Source organism: Engraulis encrasicolus, chromosome 15 (genome assembly GCF_034702125.1).
Source record: "Engraulis encrasicolus isolate BLACKSEA-1 chromosome 15, IST_EnEncr_1.0, whole genome shotgun sequence".
In the NCBI taxonomy this organism is placed as follows: domain Eukaryota; kingdom Metazoa; phylum Chordata; class Actinopteri; order Clupeiformes; family Engraulidae; genus Engraulis; species Engraulis encrasicolus.
Window position 1 is genome coordinate 54,453,618 of NC_085871.1, and position 12,500 is coordinate 54,466,117.

At 44.3% G+C, this 12,500-nt stretch overlaps 2 protein-coding genes across 2 annotated transcripts in view; one reads left to right on the top strand and one right to left on the bottom strand.

The window, feature by feature from the left end:
• chpt1 (choline phosphotransferase 1) overlaps window positions 1-920 on the top strand; it is a 45,975-nt gene extending 45,055 nt beyond the window's left edge. Inside the window, exon 8 of the mRNA XM_063217674.1 lies at window positions 1-920. This exon is cut by the window's left edge and continues 1,043 nt beyond it. The gene's annotated coding sequence lies outside the window, so the exon portion shown is untranslated.
• Window positions 921-8,035: 7,115 nt separating this feature from the next.
• gnptab (N-acetylglucosamine-1-phosphate transferase subunits alpha and beta) overlaps window positions 8,036-12,500 on the bottom strand; it is a 68,509-nt gene continuing 64,044 nt past the window's right edge. Inside the window, exon 25 of the mRNA XM_063217823.1 lies at window positions 8,036-8,389. Within this exon, the coding sequence (XP_063073893.1) occupies window positions 8,318-8,389 (72 nt within the window). The 3' untranslated portion in view covers window positions 8,036-8,317. The remainder of the gene's footprint in view (window positions 8,390-12,500) is intronic.

The following is a 12,500-nucleotide window of genomic DNA, read 5'->3' on the forward strand; positions in this document are numbered from 1 at the left end:
ATCGCAAAACACCATCTGCTGTGACTGAACCAGAGCGGAATGACATCACTAGTGGGGTGACATGACATGACATGGTCACAGCTGTGTAATATTGAAACCCTAGTGCTATAATGTGACATGGTTCCAACGTAATATGTCATATATCATCATATCAGTGTCATGACAACGCAGTCGGGAGGAGCCGGGAGCTACAGCACTCCAAATCGAGGTTGTGTTTCCCGAAAGCCTAGTCGTTAGCCAGTGAGGCCAGGTGCATTTCAGGTCGCGGTGCATTTCAGGTCGTGGTGCAATTCTCAAAGCCATAATGGCTAACTGGGTTAGCTACTAACTTTGTTGGTTGTATTGCAATTTCTCATTGGTAACAACAACCCAATTTGCAAAAACAACTATATTTTCAGATGAACAGAACCAAGGGATGCATCTCTCAAAATCATAGTTGCTAACTGCGTTAGCTACTTTGTTGTTTGTAATGCAATTTTTCATTGGCAACTACCGAAGTTGCTAACTGACTAGCAACTACGCTTTCGAAAAACACAACCCTGATTGGCTGGCTTGTTTTTTTTTATCCAGTCACAATAATGAAATACAAGAGAAGCCATCGTCATCGTCGACATGACAACACCTGAAACCAGCCTGATCACCTGCCACCGAGTTTTATTGATTTTTTATTTCTGGTTTTTATCACGTTTTGGTGTCCATCCTAAATCAGGCATGAATTGAAAATCCAAACTAATGAGGACTGACTGGGTGACTTCACTTTCTAACCAATGGAGCTCTTTCTGTTTTTCTTTCGTCTTTTTAAAATAAGTTTGAGGTTAATTCCCAAATGAAGGGGAGAGGGAGATGGAGCTGGTATGTTCATGCCAGTCAGCTGGTTCTCTGGTGCCAGGCTACACGGCTAGCTGGTTCTCTGGTGCCAGGCTACACGGCTAGCTGGTTCTCTGGTGCCAGGCTACACGGCTAGCTGGTTCTCTGGTGCCAGGCTACACGGCTAGCTGGTTTTCTGGTGCCAGGCTACATGGCTAGCTGGTTTTCTGGTGCCAGGCTACATGGCTAGCTGGTTTTCTGGTGCCAGTCTGATCTTCTCGACTCCTCTTCTCTTCTGGTAAATTTTTGTCAAGGACTGTGAGACACATCACTGGTGTTGAAGAGAGAGTGTGTGTGAGACACATCACTGGTGTTGAAGAGAGTGTGTGTCTCCAGAGGACAGTGTGTGTTCCTTGGGGGCAGCTCAACAGAGACAGAGGGCCTTAAATACATACACACACACACACACACACACACACACACACACACACACACACACACACACTCTTCAGGGCTTTGAGAACTAACCAGCACTACACCCATCGCCCCGACACTCTCATACACACACACAGACACACACACAAACACACACACACACACATCGCCCCGACACTCTGTTTGAGGACGCAGAAAACACACACACACACACACCTTCTCACCCTCTCCTGCTGCAAAGATCTCCTCCCTAAAGGGCTAATTGATAATAAATTTTATGTGATTTAATAAGAGACGTCTCCACTGTGGAATTCTTTAATTTTGCATGTGTGCACTTTAATTGAAGTCTGCAGTTTACTTTAAAGGGACACTGTGTGAGATTTTTAGTTGTTTATTTCCGGAATTCATGCTGCCCATTCACTTATGTTACCTTTTTCATGAATACTTACCACCAGCATCAAATTCTAAGTATTCATTATGACTGGAAAAATTGCACTTTTCATACATGAAAAGGGGGATCTTCTCCATGGTCCGCCATTTTGAATTTCCAAAAATAGCCATTTTTAGCTGCAAAAATTACTGTACTTGGACCATACTAGAAAATATTTGTTTATTACTTAGTAAACTTTCATATAAAGATCAAATGTGGCAATAGGTAGCCCAGTTTCAATGAGCTTCATAGTTGCAGTGTCCCTTTAAGTCTGTCGTTTGATTCTGTGTGCAATTCTGCCTGTGTGCAGTTTAATTCTTAATTCTAATGAAGTCTGTTATTTAGTTCTGCATGTTGGGGGTGAGGTGATGGAGCAACAGGAAGCTCTTGCACGTGATTGGATGACTACTGGTGACATCACTGCGTTCTAGAACTCTGACCACATGACCTGTGGGGGTTCCTTCCATAGACGTGTATAGAAGAGGTGCGCCAGTTGGATGTGGTAAGATGGCCGCAGTGTGCGGACATTCGACTTCCATTGTCGGCAAAGGGGGAGACGTATCTGGTCTTCTATACACATCTATGGTTCTTTCTCCTGCTCCTCAGTCTTTGCTTAACTTCTCCATTTCTCATGTTTCAATATATTTTAATGTCGTCACTTCTCAATCTCCACTTCTCTATAATGTGTTATTTTGTCTGCAATGTTCACCAAAGCTCTGATTGGACAAGACCAAAGAAAGATGCTGTGATTTTATAATTACATTTTCAGGTAAAGAAAGATGCTGTGATTTTATAATTATGTTTTCAAGTTGAGAAAGATGCTGTGATTTTATAATTACATTTTCAGGTAAAGAAAGATGCTGTGATTTTATAATTACATTTTCAGGTAAAGAAAGATGCAGGTTTTTGTAATTATGTTTCCAAGTTGAGAAAGATGCTGTGGTTTTATAATTACAGAAGTTTTGTTTGCCATCACCAGCAGCCAAAATGGATTGCAGATGTGAATCTTACTAGCCAAACACACACTCACTACAACGTGGCTGGTAAATAAATTATGTAATATAATACATATTTGTCTAAATTAATAACATATTGCTTAGTCAGTGGAGTCTTTCATCTACCATTTATGCATAATAAAGTAAATTTAGGTCGCCCCAGTAAGCGGCAACTTCGAACGTAGGTTGTGTGACGTCTCCAAATGTGTGAGATTTTGTGGTATCCGATGCGATGCCATACAGCTTGTTGGTTTGGGGTGCCTTGAACATTTTCAGGAATAGAAAGGGCGCCTCGCCTAAAAAAAGGTTGAGAAACACTGGTCTCAGTGAGCAGTAGTAAAGTGGCTTTCCAACCAGAAAACATCATGTTTTGTCCCGTCATCCCCAGTTAATATGAACCCAATTTAAAGGACCAATTCAGTCAATTTCAACATGCAGTTGTAATGCTCACACTATCCTGGACTTGTCAGTACCTGAGGTTTTTTTTTTTTTTTTTTTTCTTCAGCCTCTTCTGAGATCTTGGTCATTGTAATCGGGGCAGCGCTTTGTTTACATTTAAAAAAAAAAAAACATTTGTATTTATTCCCAAAAACATCCGAAAGGTTATACAACATCAGCAGACAACTAGCAAACAGTGGTACCTTTTGGGAAAATATTTGGAGTAGGCCTATGTTCATTAAAAAAAAAAAAGTAAACAAACGCTGCCCCATTAGAATAGCTCATATCTTGGAAAGGGCTGAGCCGAAAAATGTGGCATCACTGGGTACTGACAAGTCAGGGCTTGCTAATAATACCTTGTTATGTAGCGGTATGGTGCCCTCTACTGGAGAGGTAGAGAGTTGAGGAGACAAGTGAGTTTTGAGGAGCTGACCCAACACAATGAAACAGAGTGGACAGTAATAAGCTGAACTGTGTACAATTACATCACACACACACACACACAGTGCTGAAATGTGTACAATTACATCACACACACACACACACACACTGTGCTGAAATGTGTACAATTACATCACACTCACACACACACAGTGCTGAAATGAGTACAATTACATCACACACACACACTGTGCTGAAAATGTGTTCAATTGCACCACACACACACACACATTCTGTGATGTATTTATTTTTTAATTCCAAAGAATTTCAGATGCTCATTTTGTTCATATCACTCATTCGAACAAACAGACTGTGTGTGACTTCCCACACCACTTAACCATCCTCCCGCAGGTCTATGGCATTCACACACAGAGACAGGAAATCAAATCAAAAGGCATGACATCCATTTTAAATTAACGCACAAAACAAGTCCAGGGAGGGATTCCAAGAACATAGTTAAGTGCGTTCCAATGTGCGACCTTGCGTCCTCCACTTGTGATTGTGGCCTCGTACCAGGAAGTAATATGTCATCATGATGACATCATTGACAACAGCATTATAGTTCAATATCTCTCTCTACCTCAATTGCAAAGTCATTTTCGCATTTGCAAACTGGATGGTGAATGAAGAATAGTCTTCCAAAAATTGTTTTGGCTAGGCGGACAGCGGGGAAACTTTATTGTTTTCTCCACGGAGGTGGAGCCAGAAGGCGGGGCGAGACCACAAGCACAAGTGGAGGATGCAAGGTAGCGTATTGGAATGCACCCAGTGAAGTGATGAGTTAACCTGCAGGAAGAGGTGAAGCTGCTAATAGATTGCCCACTAGTGTCATTTAGTTAAGAACATGAGGACACCAGGCTCTTCTATTAGATGATTTACCACTACCTCAATGTTAACCTAACCCTAAAGGGCCGTACACACACGTCGCTGCAATTTACTCGCTACTTGCTCACTCGCCTACTTGCCACTCGCTCTGGGTGATTTTGTTTACTGGTTGTCATGGTCCCCGCTGTCCGCGCCAATAACGTCCATACGAAACAAAATGTAGGCCTACGCTGTTTAACGTTGATCGTGTGCTGTGCACAACCATGCATATGAGCCTTTGATGGTGTACACTGTATTGGATGTATTTTCCTCAACACTTCAATGTGTGATGGCGTGCAGAAGTTGGGTGGTCAGAACACCACAGGGGTAATGTCACCTGTCAATAATCTGTATCCTGCATTCCAATTGGTTACTCGCTTAACTCGCGTCGCTCGAAGATAAAATAAGTTTATCTCGGAACCCGCCCACATCGCATCGCTTGTACTCTCCTCGCCTACTCGCCAGCGAGACTCGCTGGAACACGTAGACATTCTATTGACTTCATCCGCTGAGCGAGTAACTGGCAGCGACGTGTGTGTACGGCCCTTAACCTGGGGGTCCGTTTCTCGATTCTTGTCGTTGCTAACCGTCTTAAGACCGTCTTAAGATATAACACCCAGGCCCTAAATTAAAGTTTTTTCATCACCAGCCAAAATGGCTTGCAGAGGTTTATCTTACTAGCTAAACACACACTCGCTACCAGCCAAACTGATTTGTAACATTTAGCATTTGGCCTGTTGGCTGGTGTTAATTTAGAACCCTGGTAACACCATTCCCTTGGATTTAGTGGTGAGCGTCGCTGTCGAGAGAGAGTTGGGTCGCTCTTACGAAGGACTTTGCTAACGACGATAGCAAAGACGCTTTTGAGAAACGGACCCCAGGTTAGGGTTAGGTTAACATTGAGGTAGTGGTAAATCATCTAATAGAAGAGCCTGGACTCCTCATGTTTTTAACTAAATAACACTAGTGGGCAATCTATTAGCAGCTTCACCTCTTCCTGCAGGTTAACTCATCACTTCACTGGGTGCATTCCAATATGCAACCTTGCGTCCTCCACTTGTGCTTGTGGCCTCGGCCCGACAAGAATCGAGAAACGGACCCCTGCTTCATATCTTGGCACAGGCACACTCCCTTGAACACAGAACTCAGGACATCATTTGGGAACTCAGGACATCATGTCATAAATTGATGTACAATACGAGTCTTCATGGTTCATCCCATTCTAACCACTATCAGCAGTCAACATTATGTATTCGCATGCCAGTGCATAACACACGTACGCACGCAAGCGCACACACGCACACGCACACACACACGCACACACACACGCACACACACTATATCGGCATGCTGGTGCATCACAACATCTGAATTTCAGACACAAGCAGAGGAGACGCCGTTCACTTCAGCACAGTAGAAACTGCACACACGCACGCACACACACACACACGTTCAGAGTCGTGTACAAACAGGTTCATTGTGGACATCATTCTTTAAGAACATGCACATTTAAAAAACAAACAAACAAAATGTTTGAACACAACACTACTGACATTCCTGAAGGTGTCGGCAATGGGTAATACGGTCTGTGGAGTTGAAATGGAGAGAATGACAATGTGCTCTGGTGTGTGTGTGAGTGTGTGTGTATGTGTGGTAAGGTGGTGTGTGTGTGTGTGTGTGTGTGTGTGTGTGTGTGTGTGTGTGTGTGTGTGTGTGTGTGTGTGTGTGTGTGTGTGTGTGTGTGTGTGTGTGTGTGTGTGTGTGTGTGTGTGTGTGTGTGTGTGTGCTTTCAGGGTGTGACAGGGACCAGAAGAGTCTTCCTGACGGCACGAGATGAACACACACATTAAATAATACTCATGAACAAAAATAAAAGAAAAATAAAAGAACCAAAATAAAACGACAATCTCTTCTTTTAAACACTGTAGTCAAGTCAACCCCAACAGTGTGACCAAGCAGATGGCTTTAAGTCCCAATAGAAAGCTGTACGCTCCGGAAATCACATCACATCAAATCAAATCAGATCTACCAAACTAACAGACTCTTGGTGTTTCAATCCCTATTCACATTTGAAGAGCCCTCGTTGAAAAAAATGACGGGTATCCATTTTGGAACATTTTGGGGAATGGACATTTTTGTATTGGGCATTCCGTTGATTTGCAGGGGCAGCTTTAGGACATCTGAGGCTCTGGCCTGGGCAAAGAACAATTTTGAGGGCCCCGCCTTCAAATTATTACATAATACTTAATGATGGCGACAGGTAAGGCACTTTAGTTGGGAATGTTAAGAAGAAAAAAAAAACCATTTCATACATCAAAAACACCAACATCAGAATTAACAATCCATCTCCAAAACAAGAAACGACAAGTCATCTTCAGACATGCTTAAATGGACCATCCAGATGCAGGCTGTTTTGGGAACAGCTCTTTGTTTTCAAACTCAAACTCATAAATTACTGAACAGCAAAGGAAAATAAAAGAAAAACAAAATCAAGTAAATAAAATTCCTCATTTTCAGGCTTAATCCGTGAGTCCATATGATTGTGAGTTAGTACGAGACCAGGTGCTGTTTCAGACTCCAGCGTGGATCTCACACTGAACAGAACGTGAACAGAACACATTGAAACAGGCAAAGCAAACAATGAAATCAACTGTACAGGGAGTGTGTGTGTGTGTGTGTGTGTGTGTGTGTGTGTGTGTGTGTGTGTGTGTGTGTGTGTGTGTGTGTCTCAATGGAGTGATTGAAGAGTGTGTCATTGCTGCCCCCGAGTGGGGCTGAGGAGGTACTACAGCTCATGTTGATCTCCACTCTCCACTGACGTGTCTTGCTATTAAATCTTCATCATCACCATCATCATCATCATCATCAGTGATCAATATCGATATTATTATTATTATTCACATTTGTTTCCTATTATTAAATCTTCTCCTGGTCCTCGTGCAGTGCCCCTGATGTGCAGGTGTCAAGGGTCAGTCCTGTGGCGTCACTTTGGACAACACCTTGTCATTTTGGACAGCACTTAGCCACATTGTCACTTTGTTACTTAGCCACATTGTCACTTTTCATCACATTTGTCCCATCTGCAGCAGAGGGTCCTGTGAAGTGGAGCTCCATGTCATCAGCTGGGTGGTGGAGCTCTGTCCTGAAAACACACCACTGACTCCCACAGTGGCCCAACACCACACTCCATCCTAATCTCATCTCATCTCCTCTCCTCTCCTCTCCTCTCCTCTCCTCTCCTCTCCTCTCCTCTCAGCCTCCTCTCCTCTCTTCTCTTCTCTTCTCCTCTCTTCTCTTCTCTTCTCCTCTCCTCTCCTCTCCTCTCCTCTCAGCCTCCTCTCCTCTCCTCTCCTCTCCTCTCCTCTTCTCATCCTCTCCTCTCCTCTCCTCTTCTCATCCTCTCCTCTTCTCTCCTCTCCTCTCAGCCCTCTCTCCTCTCTCAGCCTCCTCTCCTCTCCTCTCCTCTCCTCTCCTCTCCTCTCCTCTCCTCTCCTCTCAGCCCTCTCTCCTCTCTTCTCTCCTCTCTTCTTTCCTCTCCTCTCCTCTCCTCTCCTCTCCTCTCCTCTCCTCTCAGCCTTCTCTCCTCTCAGCCTCCTCTCCTCTCCTCTCCTCTCCTCTCCTCTCAGCCTCCTCTCCTCTCTTCTCTTCTCTTCTCCTCTCCTTTCCTCTCCTCTCCTCTTCCTCCTCCCCTCTTTCTCCTCCCTTCTCCTCTTTCTCCTCTCTTCTCCTCCTCTCAAGCTTGACTCCATCTCTCTCTCTTCTCTCCAGGACACTCAGAGGGAGAGAGTGAGGGATCATAGTGAGACGGGAGGGAGGGGTGGAGGTAGGGAGGGATGAGAGCAATTAAAAGTAGAGGTGAAGTGACGTCCTTGTCAACATAAACGTCTTCTTCTGATTGGCTGGCGGGTCACACGCGCTCAGAGGTAGACTCCTTACTCACTCGTCTCCTTGGAAACAGACGACGCTTCAGGAGGATCAACTGAGGAGAGAGAGAGAGAGGGAGGGAGAGAGAGAGAGAGAGGGGGAGAGAGAGAGAGAGAGAGAGAGAGAGAGAGAGAGAGAGAGATGGAGAGAGAGAGGGAGGGAGAGAGAGAGAGGGGGAGGGAGAGAGAGAGAGAGAGAGAGAAAGAGGAGTAGCAGATAGAAAGAGAGAGAGACAGAGAAAGAGAGCAGACTGTGAGTTCAGGCAATTAAGGATTTCAAAAATGATAAGGTGAATTCAGGTAAATTGGGCAACTTTTTTTGCACATAAGCATATGACCCAATTTACCTGAATTCACAAACATGGCACAACAGTGTGGCGTATTCCACATGCCTCTTTATATTGGCCTCTGTATACAGATAGACAGACACACAAAAACAGAGGAAAGGCAGTCCCACCAGGAAATCGCGGGCATTTTCTTAAAAAATCGCGGTCGGAATTGCCAGATGGTGCACGAGGATTTCCAGAAAATCGCGATAAAAGTTGCGGAGCTTCTTACTGTGTTGTTGCGATTTTGTTGCGGCATGAAGTGAAAGGTGCGATTTTTGTTGCGGTTTGTAGGCCTAATGTGTTACCCCACGCTTGAAAGTAAAGGACACTGCCACATTCCAGTCCTCTGGTGTTTTTATATTATTTTCAGTGGTCATTTTGGTATTTTTGAGATAGGCTTGGTAGCCTAGGTAGTAACCTCATAAGCTGCGTAAATAAACTGTCTAAATATTTTAGCTTAATTGTGATGGACATTGATTGTTGAACATTAGGCTATTTAAGCAGTTGAAATAAAAAAGCATGCACTGCTGACAACAACCGAACCACAGGACTTAATCTATTATTTCATATCATGGCATTCTCCAAAGACTATGCCTATTTAATCCGTTTTGCTTTCCCTGTCCTTTATGAACGCGCTTGCGTTCAGCCCCCGAAGGCTGTTGTGTTCCGCTCCTAGACGCTCCGAGACGGTCACTTTCCTAAGGTGAAGTGTTCCAGCCTTGCGAGTAACGCGCATTTTCCCCATTGCGGGCTTAACGTTATGATGCATATCTGGCGAGGTAAACGTTATATGCCCTGCTTATAGTTTGCCCCAACCAATGATGTTTCCATAGGCTATGGCCTGATATGCAGGGCTGATATGCACTGGCCTGATATGCAGGGCTGATATGCACCTCAACTCAATGCGCTTAAAATTCATGTGAAGCTCACGCTTCTCAGTCTAGAAAGAGTAGTCTATCGGTAACATTCTTTGCATTGACCACCATCGGTTGAGTTTTACAATCAATACAAAAAAGCCACGTTTATAGCCTACATGGTTTTGTCATCCAGCATGCAATCGAAAATAGGCGAGTGGCTACTTCATCCCCAAACCTTAGATAGGTTATTAGCAGAGAACTGTGGTCTTGCATTCATCAGAGGAGCTCTACTGAGCGGTTGCCCATGGTAACAGGTGGCGACCCCACCACTAGTCTCACAGCCATGAGCACACAGACGATACTGACGACTGTCAAAGTGTTCAACGTTGCGGGAAATTGCGGTGTTTGGTTAAAGTTGCGCTCTCGCGCAGAATTCGCGGGAATTCATTGAAGTTGCGAAAAACACCGCGATCGCAACATCGCGATTTCCTGGAGGGACTGGAAAGGAGAGGCAAGGCAAGGCAAGACTCACACACGCGCACGCACACGCGCACACACACACACACCCTGTGTCTTGAGGTGAGGACGTGTGAGTGTGTGAAGGTTGAGCAGCCTGTTAACCTTTAAGGGGATCAGAGGAGACGACACCAGAGACGCCCCGCTGTCGCGTGCGTGTGTGTGTGTGTGTGTGTGTGTGTGTGAGAGGAGACGACACCAGAGACGCTCCCCACATCCTCAAGATGCCAACAGGCTACAGCACATCAACTAGATGCCAAACACACACACACACACACACACACACACACACACACACACACACACACACACACACACACACACACACACACACACACACACACACACACACACACACACACACACACACACACACACAAACACACACACGTTACAGCATATCAGCTAGATGCCAATCACGGAGTTCGACAAATTGGGGTCCGAGGCTAAAAAAGGAAACTTTGTTAAGTTAAACAGATGTGCTCTCCTCTCATCTTAGAAGCTGCAATGCAGTCAAGCAGGAGTGGGGAACCCTTTTCATTCGAGGGCCACTTCAAATTTAATAAAGTCCCCCAAGGGCCATACCATGAACACAAAACAGGATTTTTCCCCCTGCACTTCAGGCCTATATTGAAGGCGACTACCTTTACAACAGACCGCACCTCCACTAGGTCCCCTAAAAACATAACCTAACTCTATTGAAAATGTCATTTCTAAGATTTCTTCACAAAACAGGTCATATTTCATGAGAAGCTGCATAACATCAACATTATATCGGGGGCTGGATAAGACGACCTCAAGGGCTATCAACGGCCCTCAGACACAGACACAGACGGGTTAATAGTTAGAGACGCTGCCTTCTAAGACTCCTCAAGAGGCTACGAGGTGCCGTGTACTCTTTATGGAAGCTAGTTTAATGAGTTTAAGTAGGCGCCATGGCGATTATGGAAGGCTGGAACTTTAAGGCGGGGTGGGGGGGGGGGTGGGTGGGGGGGTGGTATTGGCAACTATAACAGGGTCTTGAGATAATGGGCGGAGTCAGCTGGTCATTGGCAACACATTTTCCTGGGACACAGCCAATCACATGGCCAGAGAGTCACACTCCACAACGATTAATATTATGATGACATAATGTATTTATATTTTTGTAAATGGGGTTGTCAAATAAAAAAATGGGAAATGATATGTGTGTAAATTAGCCCTAAAGCTCTTCAAGAGGCCACGAGTAGCCGTGAAGATCATGGAATTTTGGAGTTTAACTGGGTGAGGTGAGGGATTTTAACGGTGTGTGTGTGTGTGTGTGTGTGTGTGTGTGTGTGTGTGTGTGTGTGTGTGTGTGTGTGTGTGTGTGTGTGTGTGAGATTTTAACAGGGTGTGTGTGTGGCAGTGCTTGACACTAACTTTTTCGCTTACCAGCCATTTTGGCTAGTGGTTTTCCTGACTCACTAGCCATTGGGCCTTTTCACTAGCCACAATTATCTTAACCTTCATAGCAGCTTAAATGAATTATACAATAGGCCAGTGTTTCTCAACCTTTTTTTAGGCGAGGCACCCCTTCAATTCCTGAAAATTTTCAAGGCACCCCAAACCAACAAGCAGCAATATGGCATCGCATCCGATACCACACAAGCTTAGAAAAGTAACACATTTGGAGACGTCACACGGCCTACGTTCGAAGTTGCAGCTGACTGGGGCGACCTATATTTACATTATTGTGCGTAAATGGCAGATGAAAGATTCCACTGACTAACATTAACTTATCAATTTAGACAAATATGTACCATATTACATAATTTATTTATCAGCCACGTTTCCGCGGCACCCCTGAGGGGGGCCTGCGGCACCCCAGGGTGCCCCGGCACCCCTGTTGAGAAACACTGCAATAGGCAGTGAATAAGTCTTGTTGCCATTGACAGCGGTCTGTTATAACAATATCGAAAAATAAAAATATAATATAATATAATATAATACAATATAATACAATATAATATAATATAATATAATATAGGTCTAATATAATATAGGGCTTAATAATTAGAATTGTTAGGCCTATTAACTGGTCCATGCATGCATGCTATGGAAAGAACAGATTTACTGATCTGAGGAATGGCATAGCCTAGGCTATATTGACCATGCAGAAACACCAAGCACAGTGTTGTGGAAGGGCACAAATGTAAGTTACACTAGAGCAAAATATTTTCGTCTTTGATCTGAAAGGCACTTTCTTCATATCATATGGGCCAATCTGTGGAGGTCACCGTCCAAATTGATGCTCAAAGTAGATATCAAAAGTCATTGCCAAGTTCGCCGGTCCTCGGTCATGGATATGGAATAACACCTCTTCTGGAATATTTTCTTATAGTATCCACTAAAAAGCACACACAGATGCGGTGACCACAGAAGGGGCTACGACTTCCTTTCATTTCGTTTAATATGGAGTTATTTAACAAACAAACGGACGCAAG